The sequence below is a fragment of the Hibiscus syriacus genome, unplaced genomic scaffold (assembly GCF_006381635.1).
Source record: "Hibiscus syriacus cultivar Baekdansim isolate YM2019G1 unplaced genomic scaffold, ASM638163v2 tig00110328_pilon, whole genome shotgun sequence".
NCBI classification, from domain to species: Eukaryota; Viridiplantae; Streptophyta; class Magnoliopsida; order Malvales; family Malvaceae; genus Hibiscus; species Hibiscus syriacus.
The window spans coordinates 2,087,666-2,114,326 of NW_024062685.1; the positions used below are offsets into that span (position 1 = coordinate 2,087,666).

Genomic DNA, 26,661 nt, shown 5'->3' on the forward strand with positions numbered 1-26,661 from the left:
CAATAATTCTTTTATCATCGAAGGCGTTTGGTTCATATTAGTCTAAGACATGTCGCTTACCTGCAGGGACGAAATCGAAATTAAATATTGGTACGGTCTTTAAAAAAATGAAATAACTTATCAGATATTTAAAATCAAAATTTAGAAGGAAAAAATGTCTAGTTTATCTAATATTTAAACTTAAAATGATTTAAATTATTATTAGACTAAAAAATTTAAGAACATGAGATTATCCTTTTTTAGTTCACCCTTATTTAATTAAATATATAATAAATTATTATATTTTTTAAATTTTAAATAATTATTTTTAGATGAAATAAAATATTATTAAAGTAAAATTTATCAAATATATAAATTTTGTATAGGACGAGACCCCTTTAAGCCCCCACATAACTTCATACCTGCTTTACTTGGATTTCTTTGCTAAATAATGTTGGAGAGAAAAAATTAAAATTATAGGATTTTGAGAATTATTTTAAGATTTAGACTATTTGTTATACTGCAAACAAAACTTATTACGAGAAATAAATTTTTTTATAAAATATATTAAAATTTAGAATTCGTTATGAGGGCATAACGAGTTCCATTCAATTTTGTTATAATTCATATAATAAGTTCTACTTTTAATAAATTTTACGGAGCTCATTAACCTCTCATGACAAGTTTCATGTGCGCTATAATAAATAGTCTAAAACTCAAAATAATTCTCAAGCACTCTTATTTTTTTTTTTGGAAAAAACCATCCATAATATTCCCAAAATTTAAATAATTGATGAAAAAATAGGTTAATGTAATTTAATTTTTCAGTTAATATAAAATTTATATATTTTATAAATTTACTCAAATTTTCGCTTTAAAAGATAATTATCAAAATAATATTATTTAATATATTTAATATTTTAATAATATTTTAGTTTATTAAAATATTTAAAATATATCTATTAATATTTTTAACAATATAATATTCTATTATCTAATATTATAATAATATAAAATTTTATTAATAAATAATGTTATGTATTATATTTATTGTTTATAATAAATAATTTTAAAATAATAAACTAGATAGTAAAAATATTCACATAATATATTCAAACAATGTAAATAAATTTTAAAAATTATAAGAAAATGAACATACGTTTTTTTTAATATATTGGCATGTTTTTTATGTTTTGACAAACCCCCAAAGTTGGTGTGATACTAATAACTAATAATCGATAATGGCAACTCAGAGAGGCAGAGGTTTGACCGAGAGCCGTCTCTAGACAAATAAAAATTCAATCTTGACTATTACGTCTTCTAGATCAAGTTAGACGCACCACGACTCGTACAAAGTCCTTGGTGCCGGCCCATCCCCGCCATTGCTCGTTGGACTTTCAAATCACGAGAGAAGCTTCCTTTTCCCTTCCCTTCCCTTCCCTTCCCTTCAATTCCCCTTTAAAGTCAAATAAACTCAACATTAGTATATACCCCTTTTTTATTTATTTTTTCTTTCTTCATCTTTAATTACTACTGCATAGCGATCTTCTCCCAGAACCCACAATTCTTTCTTTCTTTCTTTCTTTCTTTTCTATCAGATCATAAATTGTTTTTTTGTTTAGGGAAAAAAATAGAAGCTTGATCCGATGAGTTCCTATACTCCATCATCCAGCGCTGGAGGTGTTGGATCCGCTGATTCTGCTGCTCCTAGAAGAAATTCCAAGCGACCCAAATGTAATCCCCGTTCTTTTCTTCTTACGCGCTTTGTGGTTTGACTTTGTTTCTTGTTTCTAGCTTTGATGCAATTTATTATCTAGTTTTTGATTTTCCGCTTTTATTTGTTCTTGTATTTGCACTAATTTTGATGCATGATCGTTTTTTGTTCTTGTTGTTGCTAGTTTCGTGTTTTGATTTTTTCCAAAGTTAGAATTGTAATTAGAGCTTATTGGATGTATTTAATTATTAGTCGAATCTAACTGTTCTTTTGTTCTTGTGATTTTAGATGTCAGAACTGAAGAATTATTTTTGAATTCTTTTGTTTTCACGACTCTTGATTGCAATAATAAGTTAATAACCTTTTTATTTTCTGTTTGTTTTTCAACTCAGACTCTAAGTTTACCCAGCAGGAGCTTCCAGCTTGCAAGCCAATTCTCACGCCACGATGGGTGGGTTTTTAGGGTTTTACTGATTTTGAGTCCATAAACAATGGTTATATTGCAGTTTGATGGTGATATAAGAAAACTGTTTTTGCTAATTATGGTTTTTCTTGTTATGCAGGTCATATCAGCCTTTATGCTTGTTAGCATTGTCTTCATTCCTATTGGAGTGGTTTCTCTGTTAGCTTCTCGAGATGTATGATTTTACAAGAAAAAAATAGAATCTGGCATTTTTGAGTTTTGTCTTCCTTTTTTGTATTGGTTAAGTTTTAACTTCCCTCTTTTTATCAGGTCGTCGAAATCATTGATCGATATGAAACTGAATGTGTGCCACAAAATTTCAGAAACAATAGGGTCTCATTCATACAGAGTGATGCAAACAAAACATGCACTAGAAGATTGACAGTAAGTTTCTTATGTAGCATCTATCAACAGAACATTGAGTAATGGATGCGTGCTATTGACAAGCAAGCACGTATTAAAGTTTACTGCTTTGCTTATGACTTTATGTAAGCGGGCATAAATAAAGACATTAGATTCCAATAAGATGCTTTCTTCTAAGCCCCAACCATTCTCTTGTTACTTTTCCTAGGTTACAAAGCACATGAAGCAGCCTATCTACGTCTACTACCAACTCGACAACTTCTACCAGAATCATCGGAGGTATATCTTTTCCACCTTTTCTACAAGTTTTGCACTCCATTAAATGGCTTTATTGTTTATTGGTCAATCTTTAAAATGATGTCGAGGATATCCTTTTTTCAGTAGCAGACATCATGCAATATATTTTTACTACTTATGGAACGGAAGTTCTTTGACACAATGTATAACAATAAAATATTCAGTGAACAAACCACGTTCTTCAGATTTTCTCAATATGTCGTTTAAAACTCTGAGATCTTTGAAGGAATGGTGTGATCTAGGAATTATGTAGGAATGCTAGTAGTTAGATCCTTAAAAATTTTATGCATTGCTAGATTCTTTTACTGTTTCGAGGTGTTCTTTGAGGCACTAAAGTATTTATATCTATATTTTAAACTGTTCTCATGCTTTTTTTTAGGCTTTTGGATTTGGTTGTGTGCTTGATTTCTTTTTTCTGTTGGTTTGATGACAAGTCATTGTCTTCACCCCGCATTTGTTGTATTTATTTTGATCCTATTTAAACTCTTGCTCCTTTTTTTCCTTTTCCCTTTTTGGAAATATATTTATTTATGATTACTCTTTGGCATAAAGTTTGGTGATGGCTTTCATAATTCAGGTATGTGAAGAGCCGAAGTGACTCACAGTTGAGAGACAATAGCAGTTGGAATGATGTTAGTTCTTGTAAGCCCGAAGATGATTCTAATGGGCTGCCGATTGTCCCCTGTGGTCTTATAGCTTGGAGTTTATTTAATGATACCTATAATTTCTCCCTCAACAACCAGCAATTGGCAGTGAACAAGAGGGAGATCTCCTGGAAGAGTGATAGGGATCATAAATTTGGGAATGACGTATTACCTAGAAATTTTCAAAATGGAACTCTTAAAGGTGGTAAAAGTCTTGATCCAACTGTCCCGGTAAGCATTTGTCTTCACATCTGTTATTACATTGTAGTACTGTTTTATTTTATGCTCTATATAGTTTCTTCAACAACTAGTGATTTAAAATGAAAATAAAAAACATATATCTCAGAATAAACTCAAGTCTCAATTTCCATTAAAAAAAAACAGCACATGTGATTGCAAAATTTTTCCATCAAAGAAGCATTTGTTTTATCTTTGGAAGCCCTTCCTACCTGCATTGAACTACTGGTAAACTTATCAGGTTTGATCTGTATAACAGTTAAGTCAGCAAGAAGACCTCATTGTTTGGATGCGAACTGCTGCACTGCCAACTTTTAGAAAATTGTATGGGAAGATAGAACGGGATCTCCAACCAAATGAAGTCATACATGTGACATTGGAGAACAACTACAACACATATAGTTTCAATGGCAAAAAGAAACTTGTGCTTTCAACTACTAGCTGGCTTGGTGGGAAAAACGACTTCCTTGGCATTGCTTATCTCACAATCGGTGGACTGTGCTTCTTTTTGGCTCTGTCTTTCACTGTAGTGTACCTGGTCAAGCCAAGGTAATTTCTTTGGTCTTATTCATGCTACCGTACTCAAACAAGGCATCTAGACTTAGCTTTCACATATGGAAGGTTGCCGTTGTTTGAACATGACTCTTCCTGGCTGAGGAGGTGAAAATGACATGTTAGTGCTACAAATTAGGATAGGATGTTTAGGGGTATTTGAAAGGTAGCATCCTCTCGTAGGTATTTTTGGTCATTATTTTCTCTACTATAGTACTACTTAGGATAGGATTCATGTTGAATTTGATTAGGTGTGAGTATTGGACATGATACATGTCAAACTTTTTCTAAGAATTCCATGTATTTAGAAGCTAATTGGATTACCATATCTTCATATCCAATTGTATCAGACTCACACTCGAGTCTCGAGTATCATAATATTAGTATTGGGTTGTTGTAACTGATGAGATATCCTGTTACCATTTCAGGCGACTCGGAGATCCTTCGTATTTGTCATGGAACAGAAATCCAGGAGGACATTAAGCAGTGCAAAACGAACCTGGAACCTCTCATCACCAATGGTTCTATTGGGTTGATCGGTTGATGTATTAAAATGGCCTATATATATATATATTTGTGTTTGCCTGATAGTGTATTTTGAGCCCTAAGGACAATGCCAAATTTTATGTAAAATTTCAGCAACGCCTCAGTACCAAGATCTTTAATCTTGCAACTATTGTGTTACATGATTTGTGCGAAGTGAATGTATGGCTTATCCACCAAATTCTTGCATTTATGAACCCTACAGCCAATAAAGAATTACTAATGTATCAAAATTTGTTACACCCATTATACGTGAAAAAGAACATTCTATGTCAAAAATATATTTTTATTAGAAAATCATCTAGTAATGGTTACATGTTAAGTAGAAAATTATTTATGTATAAATAATATTGAACGTATGTTTGATCCGTAAATAAATAATTTTTAATTCTATTATTTAAAAATTATATAAAATCATGAAAATATGTTAATAATAATTATTATTTAGATAAAAGAGTATATTAGCTTTTGATAAAAAAGATAAAATATATTTTAATGGTTTTTTATTGAGTTCGTACTCAAATTCTATTGACCAACAACCGGTTAATCTAGTGAGATGAGGTACTAGATCTCTTAAGCAAGGTCACCTGTTCGAATATTGGTGATTGCGAATGGGGCAAACTGGGTTGGGAGGGTTGTAACACCTAGAAAATCGGGTTAGTAGTTTCGGGTCTTATTGTTGGGCTTTGAGTAATTGCTTGAGGCTAATTTAAATCAATTGGGTCAAGGGTGATAGGATTGGGCTTGTAAGAAGCCCAAAAAGTGATAAAAATAACATTTTTTATTTGGGCTTAAAAGAGGAAGGACCAAGGAAGCAATTTTATCACTCCCCTTTTTCTTTAAAAAATTAAATTTTTCAAATCAATATTTCTCCCCCTTTTTATTAAATAAAAAAGAATTCAACTTTAAAGTTCAAACATAACATTGGAGAGTAAGTGATATTTTTTACATTAAAAACCATGGTTATCAAAACCGGACCTGATCGGTCAGTTCAACCGGTTGAACCGTGAACCAGTGGCCTGTCCGGTCCGGTTAACTTTCAAAATCAGTTTTGCAATGAACCGGCTGAGAACCGATAAAATCGGTGTGAACCGGCTAAAAACCAGCAAAACCGGTGTGAATCGTCGGTTATGTTTTTTTCTTTTAAAAAAATTAAACCAAACGATGTCGTTTGTTAAACGAGCTTCGAACTCGAGTATTGCTGAGCTCGACTCGAACTCGAAAACTTTAAAAGTAAGCTCAACTCGACTCAAAAACTAGCGAGCTAAAAATTATCAAGCTCAACTCGAACTCGAAATATAATATTGAAACTTGAACTCGAAAAGGCACGAACTCAAAAAAAATTTAGAAGCTCGATTGAAGCCTGAAACTCGAGCTCGATTGAAGCCTGAAACTCGAGCTCGATTGAAGCCTGAAACTCGAGTTCGATTGAAGCAAAAGAATAGTTCGCTCTGTGCTCACCAAAATGCTCCATGATTTTAAATGTCAAATTAAATCTATTATTTATAGAAGTCAGTTGGGATGCTTTTCTATGTTTATTAGCCATGTGGGATTGTTTTGTTCTCCTATTTTTGCTCTTCTATGCTCTTTAGACCTTTTTCTGTAGTGTTGTATATATTAATATTGCTTTGAATATTATGTAAAATTTTAAAAAAATATTATTTTATAAAACCCGGTTCAACTAGTAAACCAATACCTTCACCGGTTTAAGGTCCGGTCCGATCCGGTTTTAAAAACACTGTTAAAAACCATTTGAAAAATCAAAGCTCCCCTCAAAAAGTGCATTCCAAACAAAATTTAGCTTTAAAATCTTGACACTTAAACAAAATTTTGATTTTCAAAATCAACTTTGGCTTTCAAAATCAAATCATTTTCAACTTTAAATTTTGAAATTAATTTCTTATATTTGGAATTCATGGTCTCAAATTTCAAATACAACTCATTATAAGCATATTGTAACTCATCAAAAGAATGTGAATTTAAATCATTCGAGTTAGAAGATACCTCGGAATCTCCTTCGATGGCCATGAGGCATAGGTTGGCTACTTCATCTTCATCATTGAGTCATCTTCATCACTCCAAGTTGCCACAAATGTCTTTTTCTTGCTTGATCCCTTCTTCTTTAAGAGAGGGCAGTCATACTTGACATGCCCCTTTCTTTGGCAATTGAAGCACACCGGGGGACTCTTCTTCTTGGTTGATTCATGCTTCACTTCCTTGGAAGACATGAATCTCTTGAACTTTTTGAAGAGCTTGGCCATATCTTCTTCTTCATCATCGTCTTCATCCACCTCTTCACTTGAATCTTCATAGCTCTCATTAGTGGACTTGAAGGTAATGCCTACCCCATTCTTCTTCTTGTTTTGCTTCTCTTCATCTTCTTCCTCTTCCTTCACCATCAACTCATGGGTAAGTAGAGAACTAATCAACTCATCGAGAGTGAGAGACTTTAGGTCTCTAGCTTCGATAATTGTCGTCTTCTTCGATTGCCAAAACTTTGGAAGATAGTAGATCATCTTCCTCACAGGCTTTTCATTGGAGATTATTTCTCCAAATCCTTTAAGACCATTGACAATCACAGAAAATCTATCCGTCATAGCTTTGATGTCTTCATCGGGTTTCATCTTAAAATTCTCGTAGCTATGGTTGAGAAGACTTATCTTGGTTTCCCTCACTTCATCGGTTCCTTCATGAGTGACTTGGAGCTTATTCTATATCTCCTTGGCATTGAAACAAGAGGAGACTCTTCCATATTCATCCAAGCCTAATGCACAAAAGAGAATGTGCATAGCCTTAGCATTGAGTTGGAACTTCTTCTTCTCTCCATCACTCCAATCGTCCATCTCGCCGGTTGGAATGGTGTAGCCTTTCATGATAGAGTTCCAATCTCCTAGATCATTGGCTTGAATGAAGAGCATCATCATATTCTTCCAATATGCATAATTTGCTCCATTGAAGTAGGGTGACTTGTTGACCGGTTATGAATCTTGAATGTAGTAGGCACCGGAGGTTGGAGCCATTTCTTTGTAGGTTGCTTTGGGAATTGGTAGAACTTCTTCTAGGAACGTCTCAAGGTGGTTAAACCTTCTAAAAAGTTAGACTCTGATACCAATTGTTGAGATTTATGAAAAGGCTTAATTGAATAACCGAAAATGTGAAAGGGGGTTAATTGATAGAAAATTATTTAGGGAGTAATGAGAGAAAAAATATAAGACAATGAACATAATGATTTATAGTAGTTCAACTTCTCAAATAAGTCTACCTCTACTACCTTAGCTCCTCACCAAGGATTTTATAACAAATTCACTAATTTGTTCTTTCTTTTTAGAGGATCAAGAGATAACATTTACACTCCCTATCTTTTTCACTTGGCTAAGATAGAACCAACCCTTTTTACAAAAGGATAAAAAAAGGTAAACAAATAAACCTCTACAAGGTAGGGTGTTTACAAAATTTAGCTCATAAGAACAAATATTTACAAGAGATAAAAATAAGATCGGAAAACTCTTCTCTTGTGTTTGATTGCTTGGATAGGTGTTCTAACTCTTCTTCAAGTGTCTTGAACTTGTATTTATGTGTTGGAATGTTGTTGTGGTCGTTTCTAGCCGTTGGGGATCAATTTTCGTACAAAATAAAGTTGCCCAGACCAAGGGGTATCGGTACTCCTAAAGGGAGTATCGATACTACATTTGTTATATTTAAATCAACTAGTTGTTACTAGTTGTTGGGGCCTTATGGTATTGATACTATGCCTTTGGTATCGATACTACTATACATAGTAGTATCAGTACCCTTTTGGGTATCAATACCATTTTTGCATTCTGGAATTTGAGCAAAGCTGGTAGTATCGGTATTACCTAGTGAGTATCGATACTTCTCTTACCTTTGGTATCGATACCATATGAACAATATCGGTACTTGTTCAATTGGTATCGATACTGTAGGAACATTATCGGTACTACTTGTACATAAAATTGTTTTGTGCTCAATTCTAAACTTTTAAGGACTTTGAATTATTTTTGAAAGCTTTGAATAAATTCAATTCAAGTCCAAAAACATTTTTCCTTAAATTGTTATATCAAAATATAGTTCAACAGTATGGTTTGTTAGTATAAGGTCATATTTTTTGTCAATTCAAATTAAGTCCCTAAGCTTTTGGAAAGTTTCAATTTCAACCTTAAACAATATAACACTATGAAATGATTAAATCTTATAATAATAATCATAATATGGTTATGTAATGATTGTGTGGCAATGTTTGTTTAAGTGAACAGTTCTCATAGTTCTAATATTTATAAATATTACTCCCTCTGTCTTAGTAAATGTGTTTATTATTGACTTTTAAAAAGTAAAAACATTTTAAATTTTTACCACGATTATTTTAAATAATTAAATTTTATAAATTATATATTTAAAAACTACTTGATTTAATATTTTTAAAATATATTTTTCATTTTTTTTATCAATAATAAATTTTAAATAATAATGAGTCAAAGTTAAAAAAAATAACTAAAAAAGTCAAAAGTGGAAGAGATTTAATAGGACAGAGAGAGTAACAAAAAATTGTATTTATAGATAAGCCCTTGAACTTTCATGAGTTTGAAAATAGTCCCTAAGCATGAATTTAAGTTATAATGTGATAATATTTGGCTATTATTGATAATATCGTAGATGTGATTTGAATTGTGATTATTCGATTTTATTTTGATGATTTTAAGTTGATATTATGTATTATTTATGAACATTTCATTTTGGTTTGAGTTTCGTTAACATCTCTGACTCGATTTTCGTTTAGACCGATTTGAGGATGTTATAAAAACAAAAATATTTTAGAGTAAATATATCACTAGTCTAAAAATTAGATATCAGAAAAGTTAACTCGTAAAATTTGAAAATCATACCCTTAATATATAACCTAACATATTAACCTTTAATCAAAAAAGAAAAAAAACATGTTAACCTTAATTTTTAGTCAACTCATTATCATTGAAAATTAGTTAGTTAAGATTTAGAGTCTAGGATAACTAATTTTTCATTGTACGCTAATAACAATTATTATATATGTCATTCCCTGTAATTCAAAAAAACTAAAATTAAATTTTAACATTTGAGCAATATATTAACTAAAATCCGATCTAATGGAATTTTAAAATTCAAAAAATAATGGATTAAGAATGATCAAATTAGGATACAAGGATTAAATCAGCAAGTTATACTTGTATAAGGACTAATAGAAGATTTTTCATTTATTTATCTATACATAGGAAGAGAGTTCTGTTCCATAAATACATGGTAGCACAGAAGCCAAGCAGACGACAGAAGGAGGACTCTCGTACTCGTTAAATTTGAAAGAGAAAGGGGGAAAATGTATCATCCAACCAGAGGTGGCGTTCGTGGTGGCCGAGATCGTAAGTTTCCCCGTCTTTTTTGTTGGACAAATTATTGAATGAATTGGTGTTATTTATAGCTAATTAATAATAAATCATGTCACTTTGATGAATGGACTTAATTTTTGATTTAAAGTTACATCCATTCAATCATACTTATTCAAGTAATTCTCTTCATGAAAAGATTAAATCCTTTCATGAAAAGATTAATCACTTTTCATCATAATGATAAGTCCTTTAATTGAAAGATTAAGTCCTTCCATCAAAAGGTCTTAACCCTTCAATCCATCTCCTCCTCTATATATAGGCTACTTAAGACAACACAAGTTACAAAGACAACTTTGAGACACAATTCACAAAGTTGAATTATGATAACAATAGAAAATTTCTTTCAAATTCGTTCTTTCCGGTGATAGAGAAAGGCAAGATTGTGTTCGACTGATCACTACGGTTGTGCTTACTGTTGTGATCGTTTGTTGTTGTATCCTGGCAGACCGACGTCCAACGTTACTCAAAGCATCGAGGAGATGACGAATCTGTCTTAAGGAAATTGTTTATACAGGGCTCAACAAAATTCTTCTTCCATTTATGTTACTCTACTCATCCGATTCAGTGTCTAAATATGAGTAAACCAATTTCTTGTCTCTACTTTAAGTTTTATTTATTTTGCTTTAGTTCAATTATATAATAATAAATATTATTATTATTATTATTTTTATCTCGGATTAACAATTTTTTCTAACAATCTTAAGACATATTTTATATTTTATTTTACAATTTTAATTCGAGATAAACTTTATACGTAATTGCTTAGGACAATTTGCGTCATTGAAATTCTCAAGTGGAGTAAGAAAGAACATTCACGTGTGAAAGACTCTCAGAAAATCAATGGATAATTATCTTCGTACTCCAATCCTTGAGGTAATTGAAGGCGTTTGGACGCAAAAGGTAAGGTCTCATTAATTAACTTAGTGTTATGATTCTAGAATCTTTTGCAAATTCAAAGAGAAGAACCTCTCGTGATAAGATGCGATGCACACCTTGTCTTCTAATAAACGATGATTCGGATAATTTTAGAACAATAAATTCAATGCGTGTTGGACACGAGATTTTAGGACATGTTGAATGTAAAAGCCAATTTACAAATCTATAATTTAGAGGATTAAGACGTGTGTTTTCATGCCCACTAACCTTTGTGCAATGAAGAGACATGTTGGTTTGAGTTTGCAGGTTGCAAGTTGCAAGTTGCAAGTTGACATATCAAAACAAATTCAAAAGTAATTTGCTGGTTCAAAGCAATTTGCATTTGTATGCAAATTTATTTGCATTCACATACAATCTTTGATAAAGATATTACGTTGTAGCTTGATAAGCGCATCAAGCCTTGTTGGATTATATGGTCACTTGTTGGATTAAATTTCTTCAATTCAAGTAGCACTAGCCTTGTCCTTTGTGGTTGCGCTTCGCTTTAACCCAAAGGTTGATTGTTCAATTCTAGTTGGCAATATTGGAATTTCGATCAAGAAATCGAAAAGGTACATGTAACCATTCAATATTTCTTTATAATATTTATACATTGAGATTATACTATTGTTTCGGGTTTTATTAAATTCCCACCGATCAACAGAAATTAGTTCTATTTTGAGAATTAATTTATTAAATTCTCGCTATTTAACAAAAATTGGTTCTATTTCGGGTTTTATTCCCATTGTCCAACATAAGTTGGTTTTGTTTCGGATTTTTGTTTTAAATCCTGACATTTAACGGATTTAACAAAATAGCGTTGATTGTACATTTCTGTTTCGGGTTTTAGTTTTACTAAATTCCTGTCGTTTAACAGAAATTACTTAATTGTTGGATTTTAGTTTTGACTAAAATTCGTTGTGATAAATAAGGTACCAAAAGGAATTATGATATGTATGTGAACAAAAATCGGGCCTATAATTATGTTTCAGGATTTTAACCCTGTTGTTCAACAAAAATTATTTGATTTACTGCTGATAACAAAAAATCGTTTGGAGGTAACAACATTGTTACAAATTTTGTTTTAGAATTTTAAATTCTAATTAAATTTTATTGTTTAACAGAAACAAATGGTAAAATAAATTGAATTAACTTTCAATTTATTGTTGAAATATTTACAAATTTCGATTACGTGTTTTAAGCGAAACAATGATAATCCCACTGATTCACCAAACTCGTGATTTGAAATGTTGATTCCTATTCAGACATTGAATAAAATTCAACGATGTCATTGGTTGTGAGCCACAACGAGAAGCATGTGAAATTCATGAATAGAATTTCAAGACATAGCGACATAAATGTTATATTTAATCATGTTGAATATGGTCAAATATAGGATGATCCTCCTATTCATAGAGAGGGTGAGGTAGACATTTTTGTCATTAAAGCTTGAAAGCATTCTAAGTTTCTATGCCGGAATTACATCTTGAATGGATTGTCAGATACACCATATGAAGTGTATAGTATCCATAAGATTGCTAAAGAATTATGAATGACATTTGGTCATGCTATGAGTTGTCACAAAATATGTGGAGGAAGCTATTTTATTAGCAAATTACCTTTATATAAGGTAACTTACAAGAAAATAGGCTAGACACCATATGAGTTACGGAAATATAGAAAACTTTCCTATAACTACATCAAAGTGTAGGGGTGCCTTGTATAAGTATAATGGTAAGTCGAGACACATACGTCGTCGACATAATATCATTAAACAATTGATCTCAACTAGACTTATCTATATTGATTTTGTAAGATCAAAAGATAACATTGTGGATCCGCTGAACAATGAGTTGAATTGAGATCAAGTTGATAAACATCGAAAGGAATGTGACTAAAGCCCATTAATTTTTAAGGTGCTATGTGAAGAAAAACCCAACTTAGTTGACTGGAGATCCCAAGATCTAAGTTCAATGGGACAACCTACTTGCATAGACCTTGTGAGGTCACTGTAGGGGTCCTTATCCCCAAGTCCATTCCTATGATGAAAACAGTGACTAAAATGTGGAAAAGGTTAAGCAATGCTTTTAATTACCACTATGTGTTTCGGTGAGCCGAACAACATAAGTCACCTATGTGATAGTGAAGTGGAGCCGCTTCAAAGAGACTATTGGGGCATAGTTCTTTAAATTCTTGCAGAACCAGGAGATGTCTACGGCTATATGGACATAACCATGAGAACCAAATTCTTGTCAGTGAGATATTTGTATGAGGTATGTCATCACTTACACCAACAGCAGGATAGTTCAAGGACATCACATCTATTGGACAGCCAATAAGGTAAACATATTTTCACAAGGGAAGGTTCAAATGGGGACGTCTACCTATCTTATGCAAATATCGAACGTAGAATCTATCACCATATTGAGTTAGTGTTTGAACCATCAAGTCCATTCATGTGGGGGATTGTTGGAAAATTTATTGAATGAATTGATGCTATTTATAGATAATTAATAATAAATCATGTCATTTGATGAATGGACTTAATTTTTGGTTTAAAGTTGCATCCATTCAATCATACCTATTCAACAATTCTCTTCATGAAAAGATTAAATTCTTTCATGAAAAGGTTAAGCACTTTTCATCAAAAGGATAAGTCCTTTAATTGAAAGATTAAGTCCTTTCATCGAAAGGTCTTAACCCTTCAATCCATCTCCTCCTCTATATATAGGCTACTTAAGGCACAATTCTAAGACATAACACAACACAAGTTACAAAGATAGCTTTGAGACACAATTCACAAAGTTGAATTATGATAACACTTAGAAAGTTCCTTCCAAATTCGTTATTTCCAGTGATAGAGAAAGGCAAGATTGTGTTCGACTGATCAATACGGTTGTGCTTACTGTTGTGATCGTTTGTTGTTGTATCCTGGGAGACCGACGTCCAACGTTACTCAAAGCACCGAGGAGAGGACGAATCTGTCTTAAGAAAACTGTTCATACATGCCTCACCAAAATTCTTCTTCGATTTATGTTACTCTACTCATCCGATTCAGTGTCTAAATATGAGTAAACCAATTTCTTGCCTCTACTTTAAGTTTTATTTATTTTGCTTCGTTCAATTATATAATAATAATAATTATTATTTTTATTTTTATCTCGGATTAACAATTTTTTCTAACACTTTCCCCCTTATTTTGGTTTTTATTTGTTTTCTAGGGTTTTCGTGTTCTTAGGTTCCGTAATTCAATTTGAGTTTAACAGCAAAAATAATTATAGCAACAATTTATGGCTCTCTGCCCCTTTGTTTGGATTTTCTTTAATTGAATGATAACAAATAAAAGGAATTAGAAATTGAAATTTATGCACCGATTATAGATTTGCTGCTTTAGAGAATTTTGCGATATGGATTCGTGGGTTAATTTTTCCCTTTTTAACTAATTTTGAATTCTGAATAACTCATACTTTTAACGGTAATTTCAGGTTGGTCATGTCATAGTCATATAGTTATAAATTGATTGTGTAACACCCTAATCTAATCCAACCCAAAGATCCACAGATTATGATGGCACACGAAACCACCGAAATGGTCTACCCGAAAACTTCTTTTTAAAACGTTTGTAATCATCAAATTAATTCATCATAAATTTCAGCGGAAATCAATTCAACGTTTACAAATATATGAGTCCTCCAAAATGCGTACATCACAACTATAGGGTTTAAAATCAAAATAAAGTTATGACTCGATTATACAAAGTTCATATAGAATACATGCCCTCTACCAATACTCAAGACATACTCTGCAAATCGTCTAGTCTAGAATGGTTGAATGCGATAGGTTCCCTCAACGATCCTGTACTAACCTACGCACGAAAACACATTCAATACGTTGAGCTCACAAGGTCAGTGCCACCAAAATAACTACACACTACTATATGCATTGATCATGTGAACATGTCGGTGTGAAAAGTCATATATATACAAAGTACATATCAAACATGAGATAGGTCAAGTGGTGTGGTTGGAGGAATTTACGTGCATCTCAGACAACACACTAGTCTATCAAGAATCTGATAGCTTCGGGGTAAGAACCGGAATTTACGTGCATCGGAACTTATGGCCCTCAGGCTACCACGGATCCTTGAGAGGTCGGGGTGAGGTCCTAAATTTACGTACATCGGAAGCTCACATACCGATCCCACAGATACGGACTCTCGAGCATAAGGTATGATTCCGAAATTTACGTGCATTGGAATTCATATCGGCACGACCTGGAATTTACATGCATCAGATGAGTACCCAAACGAAAGATATCCAGATATCATATCATAACATAACATAGAAGAGGAACATCATAATGTTAGAGTAACTCGGGTGTCCTAGCCATTTCCCGAGCATCATACAAAGGTCAATCTTATGTCTTCCTAGCTTGCTTGATTTCTAGGTGAGAAATTAGTGAATCTTAATTATTTTCTCTTGTATTGGATACTTGTAGCCAGGGTTTCAAATAGCGAAACGAAAACGCTATTGCGGTCACTACTTCGCGGTAACGCCATCGTCTGAAACCGATATTGTTAAAAAAAGCGGTGTGAAACGGGAATCACACCAATAAAGGCCTATAGCAGTTGTAACTTAACGAGTAACGACCAATCACAACGATAACGGCCCGTTATTTTCCGTTACACTAAGTCAACATCAAACTCAAAATAAAACTTTAGATTTTCTCTCAAATTTCATTGGCCAAACTCAAAATCAAACAAAATCATAAAAAGTCTTTCATTTTAAGGAGAAGTACCTTATTATTTTATATTTCTTCTTGCTTTTCTTTTGGTGTAACATGCAACAGCAAATTAAGGTTTTTTTTTTTGTAGGAATCAAGCTAGCAAGCAAAGAAAATTTAAGAACATGAAAAAATAAAGAAGAAGAGGGACAATTTTAAAAAAAATATATATATATTTTTTCACAAAATTTGCTCTCTGTTTCTGCCTCCCCTCTCACTCATGCATGATACAAAAGAAGAAGAAGGGATTTAATTATTATTATTTTTACTTTTAATGTTTTGTGTTTTGTTAGGTACGGTACAGAGTTATTTTTGTAAATATGAACCAGGGTTTATTTATTATAAAAGGAGATGTAACCAAAATCTATGATACATTGAATAAAAACTCTAGCGCCGGCACCAAGGACGTAAGCACATTGCTGAACCTCGTTAAAATTCTTGTGTTCTTTCCGTTTTCTTTACCCGATTATTCAACATGTTTGGACTAAAACAGACCCAATAATAAGTTAATCATTTTTTTTACTTTTAATGTTTTGGGTTTAGACCAAAACAAACCCAATAAGTTAATTATATTTGAGATTTAATATTTTTTTTACTTATAATGTTGTAGGTTTTTTAAAAATAAATAATGGCTTATTTTTAATTTTATGAGTTTTAAGTTATAATATGTTGATTTTGGTAAGTGAATAATAACGTGTGATTTATTTTTATCCATTTTATTTTTTTTAGAGTTTTTCCTATATTGATAGTCTTATTTCTTTTAAATAATAATGTATTCACAATGTTATTATTAATTAATTATCTTATCCTATCACTGAGTTTAATATTTGATTAAACTATATTATATATATGTCATTTTTCGTTTAGAAAACATTCTAAAAATCGTTAAAAATGACTCTTTAAAATTATAATTATAATTATTATGGTTTAGGATAAGTTGTGCGAGTTTTAAAAAAAATTCACGACTGCGACACCTGCAGTGACCACGATGATATTCGTTATGTCCGCAATCGCTATAAACGCGACGCAACCGAAAATGTGGCCGCAAACGCTATTTAAATCCCTACTTGTAGCTTATACGGACTCAAAACACTCGGCCCGAACACCCAAACAAATTAACCAAAATTGCCTAAAAATCTTCGTGGGTATCGATACTGGGCCAGCAGTATCGATACTCACCCCTTGGGTATCGATACTCACCTGAGTATCGATATCAAATTTTGCTTCGATGTTTTGAAAAATGCCTCAGTATCGATACTGACCCTCTGAGTATCGATATTGAACCCCGAGTATCGATACTGAACCCCGAGTATCGATACTCTTTGAAGGGGTAGCGATACTGCCCATATAACTTTCCTTGTTTTTGCCTTTACACAAACAATAATATCGGTATTGTTCTTCCAGTACCGATACTGACAAATCAGAATGCTATGTTTTGAGCACGAAAATGCCTCTAAATTTCACTCAAGCACTCCCCTAAGATTAACAAAGCTTATTAAAGTTTTATTTGAGGTCTTAGAGGTTAAAAGTCGTCATCTTTCATGCTTGCAAACAACAAATACGAATCTTGCCATGAAAATTACTATAGCATGCTTCATGAACTAAACAAACCATAATGTACATACAATGAACTACATGTGGCATGGACAAGTCAAAATCGTGTTACCTTGAAGCTAGGTGACTGAAAAAAACGTTCTCAAGTCACCCAAGAACCAACTTCTCCTTGCCTCTAGCCTTTGAGCTCTCCCTCCCTTTGCTCTTGTACTAATCAAAACAAATTTAATGAGTTGTTAGCTCATTTTAAGCCTTGGGAAGAAACTAAAAAAGTTTTCTTATCACTCATGGGTTGGGGAAAATACTCTTAAAGTCCAAATCGAATATATCCAAAACTCCTAACCCGAAATTCGAGGCGTTACGTCTCTTCTGTCTTTATCCCTATTTCTTTATATTTGGCTGTCACTCTAAAGCTATAATGCACACAATTTTGTTTCCTTAGAAACCTGAATTTTCTGTTCTGAAGCAGGATTTACATGTAAGATGCTCGAGTTTGGCTTATCCCATAAATATAAGGGCAATTAATAAGTGTGAATTTCATGGCAGAAAACTTTAAGTTGAATTGTCAATTCATCCAATCTGACAGGCTTGTCTTGTGTAATCAAAATAACTTTTGCTTATGAGTGCCATGTTTGAAGTTGAACGACAGTCGTACCTAATCCACTTAATTATTTACTTAAAACTAGGACTTACTAGCTCCAGAAATGTGTTTATCCTGCCATATACCTTATTATTGAGAATAAGAAGCAAACTTCAACTTTATGCATATTGATCCGCTTCCTTTATTGAGCGAGTTTTGTGAGTAATTTAAAATATATTTTGAAAAAAAAAGGAAAAGGAAAATGCAAAGACCATTGTTGGTTTGATAGGTACAGTGGGATCTCCAATTACTAGATGCTAACTATCCATTTGTTCTTGGCTGCCTATGAGCAACCTAGGACCATTTTATCATCAAATACTTAACTGGACATTTGAAGAAGGGTGGATGAAAAGAGTACAAAATGCTAGAATTTGAAGTGTAGTCCTCTCACCCGGTTGAGGATTGACACTATTGATCTTTCAATTCCTACCAGCTTTTGACATTTAAAATTTTTATGCTTTGAGTGCTTTTCATGATTTAGTATATCAAGTTTTGAGACATATTAATAATAGAGATTTTAGGATTTGAGGAATTTATATTATTTCTTTTGTATTTGACAAAAGTATTTGTTTCTACGTCTTGTTTTCACATTAGTTACATGAATTCAACTATAGCTTTGCCTAAATTATATGAATTTGTCTTTCTTCTCCATGAACTATATTCTAGGTGAGCTACACCAATGAGTATTTTCTTGTGACATGCAGAATTTAGCTGGGATGATGTAAGGTGGATAAACATCGGGAGAATTATCTTGGTCACAGTACTATGGCACCCGCTGGGAGATGGCAAAAAGGTATGATTTTATCTTATTTCAGTTTGCAGTACAAAGCAATTGTATTTTTGTAAGTTAGAGGGTGAGTGTCTATGCCATCCTTTTTTTAATGAATCATGAATCATGCTGGAATACTTGGTGGTCTTTAGCAAAAGCCTATCGACTAATGAAGCTGTTCTTTTAAATTACAGGGAAGGATTTGCACTGGTATACAAGGGATAAAAATTCCAAGGGCTCAGAGGCAGAGGCTCTGAAAGAAGAGATTAGAAGAGTCGAAGAAGAAGAGGAGCAGGCCATGAGGGAGGCTCTGGACTGGCTTCTAAACGCTCTAGTCAAACTCAAGGGAATCGCCTTGATAAGCATGAGCTTTCTGAACTTGTGAAACGGGGGTCCATTGCAGAGGACTTGGGTGCAGGCCATGCCGAAGCAGCAAGACTAGACGGTCTTGGTTTCTCAAGGTATGTGGCGGATTCATATTATCTGAAAAATAAGTTCTCAAGATAATGATTGTACAATAGAACAATTACGCAATGCTGTGGGGGTTGCAAATTGTTGTCATTTTCCAAAAAATGCCAAGTGAGTGGCAGGTTTTTATATTATTCTCATTTATGAATTCCTTTTAAGAACATAAATGAAATTTGCCGCTATTCCGGGTTCTAGGGAGTGAGGGGGATCATTTTAGATGCAATCTCTGAGGAGTGGTGCTAGATAAATTGTCATGTCGGATGTGTTCTGTTTGATCAAGCATCCCAAATAACAGCATCTACCAACACCCCATGCCTTTTGATTAGATCTGTAGATAGTAGGAAATTTCTGAAGTCATTTAGATGGTTTTTCATCAACATTGTTACAATTTTGTTTGTTTGCATCAATATCAAACGAGCAAGGATTAGGGTATAGTATGTAGACTCAAAATCTTTTTCTGGTCTTATAGTATAATACATATTTAAGCGCATATTTTGTAGTCTTAGACTTGTCTCTAGTATTTGAATACCTCATGTAAAAGTGCATGGCTGCTATTGCTATAGCATTAATGGTATCAACTCTTTGAGAATACCATAGCTCATATTTTTCTAGATAACATGTCCATTTTGCAAGCTTTTGCCCTTGTTAACTTTCATTTTGCTCCCCTTTTAGCTCTTGCCACAGAATGCCACGTCCTTGAGAAGACCCAAGCACACTTCCGTCCACTCAGAAGCCTCACCCGATATGGTCAAGGTGGAGGAACCTGTACCATCAACTGCAAACGCTGAAGAAGGTGAATCGGACTATGAAAACCTTAGGAAGAGAAAGAGGCGTGAGGAGAAGCGATAGGAAAAGCACGACAGACACGAGAAGCGGCACGAAAAGCATGAGAAGCGGCATGAAAGACATGAGAAGCTGTATTCTAGTAATTCAGATGATAAGAGAATCCGTAAGAAGGAGAAGGAAAAGAGGGCGTGAATCCGTTCAGGATCGAACATCTTCACGGCTACCTTTGTATGGTTTCCTGTGTTATGGCTTGGATCACTATGAAAATCTTTCAGACGTAATTGAGAAAAATTGGACCGATCGATTAACCGGTTCAAATAGAGGTTTATCAGGTCTAGTGCCATGTCGAATTAGATTTTACTTCGAATCTATTGAAAAACCAAATCAACCGATAAAATTTCTTGTTTTTTAAGAAATCATTTTCTTGTTAAAAAAATTAAAATACCCTCGAGCTGTGCTTTATTTGACTCTCTCTCTCTCTCTCTAGAGAGATGGGAAGAGATATTTATTTATATTAGTGTAAAATTAAATAAATTTTACATAATTTATTTTATGAATAAAACTTTAACAATAACAATGCCTGAAAATTTTTTAGTATATTAGAATTTTTAATTTTATAATCATATTTGAAACATTTTTTTATGTCTTTAAATTATGTTTAATAAATAGTAAATTATAACATTAATTAAATATTAGTGTGTTTCTATTTTGATTATTTAACGATAAAAACTTTCAGTTTTGTTAGTAACATTATTGATATATACATCTTTAGTTCATCAATAATCCTTCATCTCTATCGGAGTGTGAGATTGATTCAATTCTATTAGTTTTTTTTAATTCATCAATTTTAATTTTGTTTGATTTGATTTTTATTTTTTTATATCAATTTTAATTTTTAAATTTAATATTTTATTTTGATAAAATAAATTTATTTTATAATTTGTTGACTTTATTTGATAAAATTTTATAATATTTATTAGCGTTGATACTAATAGATGAATATCAATACTAAAATCAATGATAACCCGAGGCAAAACTAGAAAATCAGACCCAGCCCTCTTCGTTTACCATCTCTTCGTAACTTTTTATTTATATTTAATAATAAGACTTATTATGCTTTGCAAAATTAAATTTATTTAAGTACAAAACAATAAGCATCTTGGACAACTGCGGGGATAGCTCAGTTGGGAGAGCGCCAGACTGAAGATCTGGAGGTCGCGTGTTCGATCCACGCTCACCGCATTCAAATCCTATTGTTTTTGTTATTCTAAGAACTGATTCCACTGGGCCTGACATTAAAGCTTAAGTATATTGATCTGAGCCATTTTATATAGGCTTCCAACATCATAGGTCCATAACTTTGTTATGTAGGCGTCCAAGGTTTTTCCGCCCATTACCTTGGGCCTCAAATTTATTTTGGAAAAAAAATGTGTCAGCAAATTATTTTGAGATTTACGATAATTTTTATAGCATAGAGAGAACTGTCACTTCGTAGTAACAAATTTTATGAGATATTATTTTTATATTTATTTATTATTTTAATATTTTTGTGAATCTAATTATCTCAGGACGACGAACGAGTTTCATTAAAAAATGCTATTTTTTTTATATTTTAATATGAATTTAGTTTTTTTTTAATTTTGGAACTCGTAGGTGACGAATTCTGTTAGTGTAAAAAATAGGATTTTTTTAGATTTGAAATGTCCATCACATTTCAAACCCATAAAAAGGTATCAAATTTTATATTAGGTAAACTACATATTAATGTATAAATTATCGGTTTTGTTTTCTTTTATTACCTAAATTTTATTTATTTCAAAATTATACCTAACATTTATTTTTTATTTTACGTTGGTACCTTGGTGTTAAAATTAAATTTAAAAGTTAGAGTTATTAAATTAAGAGCAATTTGAAGGTTATTAAATTTAATTTTTATGGGTAAAATACATCATTTATCACTTAATTATCTTCTCACTCTTATTTTGATCATCAAAGTTTAATTTTTTAATTTTGTGACATCATATTTTTATTATTAATAATTTATTAATATATAATTAAAATAAATTTTTATATTATATCTTGATATGGAGAGTTTTATCAAAGTCTTATATTGATATTAATAATTATTTTTTTAATTGATTTTATGTTGCATTAAACAATTTTTTTTTATAAAAAAAGTTTTTATATTAGGAGTTTAATTTCGACATAATGAGTAATGCTCAGAGAGTTTAAAGAAAACATTCTTTTGTGTACACTATGGACAATGCTAGGATACGCTGAAGAATAAAAGAATAAATAAAAATAATAATTAAAATTTTCCGCTTCAATGTTTTTTTTTATAAGTACCGCTTCAATGATTAGTCATCGAAAACATGGCTTAAATATAAGAGAAAATAACACGTTAATTCCAATTTCACAACACAGTTTTTAATTTCGTAACACGAATATGTAAATCGTATTGCGATTTTTCAAATTCGCAACGCGAAAGTCAAATGTTTTTATGCGAAACACAATATTAATTTCACAACACAAATGTAAACAGTATTATCGCAAATTATCTCTAACCTAAAACCCTAAAGCACAACTCAGTCTCATCTCCATCTCTCACTCTCTACGGCGACATCCGTCCTCATATCCGACGAAATCCGTCCCCATTTCCGACAAAATCCGTCTATCTCTATCTCTCATATCAACCCTCACAACCATTCACGGTCAGAAATGAAAAATCAACCACCGAGAGTTCGTTTTTTTAATCTCTTATTTTTATTTTGAAATTTTTATATTATTATTAGATTAACCATTTCACTGAGATTGTTAAATTCATTCGGTTGCTGCCAATACTGCTAAATTGTTTAGTCTTTAACCATGTGAAGTTAATATTTGTCTTTGTTTTGTCTTTTTGTTTTGTCTTTTTGTTGAAGAAACCCTAAATCGCAACACCAAATTCACAACACGAAACTAAAATCGCGTTGCGAATTTAAGTTTTCTACAAATTGAAACTTGAATGAATTGCATTACTTCAACCAAAAAACAAAGACAAATACTAACTTCACAATATTGCTAATTTAAGTTTCAAGAATAAACTACTACTCTTTATGTTATCCTTGAACCTGCACTAAACCTATATATTGTCCTTTTAAATGTTTATATAAGTGCTTACTTCTGGAATGTTATCTGATGCATTTTGTGAACTATGATGGAATAATGACTTGGGTGAATACCGTGCTAGTTTGAAACATACTGTTTAATATCATGTCTGTTTATAGTTTATAATTTGTAGTTTTTGGTATATCTAACTTGGTATGTTTATTGTTTTTGTAGAAATTTTTTTTTCGACTGCATTGACCTTAAGGAATAAATTGAGCCTAGCCATTAAAATTGCGTCGACGCTTACACCTCTACAAAGAAAATTGTTTGAGGATACTTGCTTCGGGCCATGGCTGAAAGTGCAACATATGGGTGGAGATGCTATGTTGACACATTTGTTTCTTCAGACCATGACTAACGATCTACCCGATGGGGCACAACGTGGTGATGAGGAGATATGGTTTCATTTTCCTCCGGCACCGGCGTATACATGTTTTGGGCGGGAGGGGTTTTGCTTAATCACCGGTCTACGCTTCAAACACAATGATCATATCGCCCACCCATCATAGTTATATCGGGTTTTTCCTGAGCTGTCAAAGTCGAAGCCGAGTATACATATCGTCGACTTGAAGAGATTATTTGATAAAGATGGTTTTATTTGGATGGATGACCTTGATGTTGTCCGAGTATGCCATTTACTACTTTTGCATGCCGGCTTTTTAGGCAAAGAGGGCAGACAACCAATCTCCGATGACCTAATATTATTGGTAGAGGACCTAAATGCATGAAACATGTTTCCGTGGGGTTCATATATATGGAAAGCTACCTGGAAGAAGTTGTCGTCTGCCTTCGAGGACCGAAAAAGTTTGCGAGGCGATGGTTCTAAATACACTTTATAGATTTGGATATTTGAGGCTTTCCCCAGCATGCGGACATATGCGATAAAAAGATTAAATGATATTCCTAGGGCTATTACCTGGAAGAGGATCCGCATGTTGGATTGGGAAGACTTACTCCCATATACGACGATAAATGATGTAAGTTAACACACAAATACTATCATATATAAACAAGTTATTACTAGTACACGTTTAACTTTGTTTGAGATTTTATATTGTTAGGAGGCCAACTACCCATTACAGAGGCTGACACCCTCAGATGCTGAGCTTGCCACTGATTGGTGGCAAGCTAGTAAGTGATTTTTTGATGGGGCGGATGATGAGCACCCCCACTTCGAGAGCCATCACCCCATCGGGCCGATTCTATAGCTCGACACCCGGAGCCATCACCTGATCGAGCCTCTTCTCCACCCCCACCATCACCTATTCCATCACATCATCGAGCCTCTTCTCCATCATCACCTCATGATAGGCGACCGGTAAAGAGGCTTCGTCTATCTCCATCTCCCTATTCTCCACCTCCACGGGATGAGTTAGGGGAGTTACGTGATGAGGTCGGTGCTTTGCGTCATGAGGTCGATACTTTACGTGAAGATAATAGTGCATGGCATGACGAGGTTCATTCTTTACGTGGTGAGGTGGATTTTTTACGCGATGACAATGGTGCGCTTTGTGGTGAGGTATCTACTTTACGTGACGAGGTGGCCGCTCTACACGAGATTGTTTCATCATTGTAGAATTAGGTTCATACTTTACGCAATGAGGTAAATTTGTTTAATACAATGCAAATAACCTTTTTTGGGCATTATTTATTTATTTATTTACTGATTTATGTATTCATTTATTTTCAGCGGCCTGATAAGGTAGATGCTTTACGTCGGGTTTTTCTTGCACGACGGGGTTCACGCATCAGACGTCGTGCACGTGCCATTACGTCTCCGTTCACCCCACTAGTGCCAAGACTCCGTAAGAATAAGCTCGATGCACCTATCATCATTCAAGAGGCGTCTCATATCGTTCAAAAGGCCCCTCCTATCATTCAAGAGGCCCCTATCATCGTCGAAGAAGCCCCTCTCACCATTCAAAAGGCCCCTGTCATCATTCAAGTGGTCCCGCCCGCCATTCAAGAGCCCGATTCACATGGCGTCATATGTCGACATATTGATAAACCCCCTCTCGTGCCCGATATGATGGATTCGAGTTGGCTTTCGTATGTGTTACCGGCCATTACCATTCCTCAGGATGAGAGGGAAACACTACCGGAAATAATTACGGATAATACCCTTTGGGCTAAGACCGCAGTTGATTTTTATTTACATGAGGGGAGTAAGGGGTGTTATTCTGACCTATGCCAAATCGACGATGCATATCATTTGTTTCTTGATCGGTCTTGGTGGGGTATTTTATTAGGGGTTGAAGATAATGGCTATCTCGAAGGGGTGGTAAGTCTTATATTCTTCTTATATTACATTTTGATTAATTTTTTTTTAAAATTTATTAATAAATTTACTAATAAATTTATTTTTTTATAAAACAGCATATTAATGCATGGGTGTCACGTCTTCTAATAATAAGGAAATTGAAGAAAATAAAAAATACTCGATGGACTATTATGCCGACGTCTTTTCACGCAGCTCACTTGAAGGATCAAAGATATACTTCATATAAGTTGGCTAATGGAAAAGATAAACTTTATCCTGCGTGGTGGGAGGTCGATAAGGTTAGTATTTATTTTTTTGAATATTTTAAAGGTTTTCATAAATTTTATTTGATGTGTGCAATTATTTATGATTGCAGGTGTTTATCCCTATTTTGGAATGTCGTCATTGGCTTCTCGTCGAGCTTCAGCTCCCATCCCTGAAGACAATAGTATATGACAACATGTTGAATTACATACCATTGTCTGATTTGAGAGATATTATTACAAAGGGATGGAGCGATCATTTTGCTAAATACTTGAATGCGCTTGATTATTAGACAAATTCTGGAAACAAGAAGCCAAAGAAGTTCAAAATTAAAATAATCAGAGACGAGACTGCACCACAACAAACGTAGGGAGCCAGAGGGGATTGTGGTCCTCTCGTATGCTTGTGCTTGGAACGTTTGACGACAGGAAGTACACAATATCTACCTCCCACAGATAGAGATAGAGCTGCAGTAGGCTTGTGGTTTCAGCATTATATGGCCAGATCGATATATGCGAGACGTTGCCTACCTGCATCCGCGTGCTGAAAGTTGTACATAAACAATTGGTAAGTTTGAGCAAGTGTTGTTATATGTACTCTTTAATTGGTTTGAAAATACTTGGTTAAGTACCTAGAATTCAGTAATTTGTTGTTTGTTGGTTTTAGATGTATATAAAGTGTTGTTTGAGCAAATGTTTGGTTTCTGCAGGTTAATCCTGAAGTGAGCTGTGTGAAATGTATTTGTACATAAACAACAGTCTAGGGTACACTTTTTTTTCTTTGTTTAATTGAATTTTATATTGAAAGTTGATTTGTTTAATTGATGAGGAAATAAGATTTATTTTTTGA

General features: G+C 33.2%; 1 protein-coding gene, 1 non-coding gene and 1 pseudogene across 3 annotated transcripts; all 3 read left to right on the top strand.

Moving 5' to 3' along the window:
- Positions 1-1,473: 1,473 nt before the first annotated feature.
- On the top strand, positions 1,474-20,634 carry LOC120118459 (ALA-interacting subunit 3-like). Of its 2 annotated transcripts, XM_039138487.1 has the most exons (9): positions 1,474-1,713; positions 2,086-2,144; positions 2,257-2,331; positions 2,427-2,540; positions 2,728-2,798; positions 3,394-3,691; positions 3,957-4,246; positions 4,678-4,781; positions 20,611-20,634. In XM_039138487.1, exons 1-8 carry the CDS (start codon positions 1,626-1,628, stop codon positions 4,730-4,732), a joined length of 1,050 nt encoding a protein of 349 aa, XP_038994418.1. In that variant the 5' UTR covers positions 1,474-1,625; the 3' UTR covers positions 4,733-4,781; positions 20,611-20,634. The 2 variants fall into 2 exon arrangements, with proteins under 2 accessions (XP_038994418.1, XP_038994417.1); XM_039138486.1 differs by lacking the exon at positions 20,611-20,634 and having other exon boundaries at positions 4,678-4,960.
- LOC120118462 lies at positions 10,075-20,353 on the top strand (annotated as a pseudogene).
- Positions 20,635-21,310: 676 nt separating the features above from the next.
- Positions 21,311-21,383, top strand: TRNAF-GAA. The gene has a single exon. It is a non-coding gene; the product is annotated as a tRNA-Phe (tRNA).
- Positions 21,384-26,661: the final 5,278 nt, after the last annotated feature.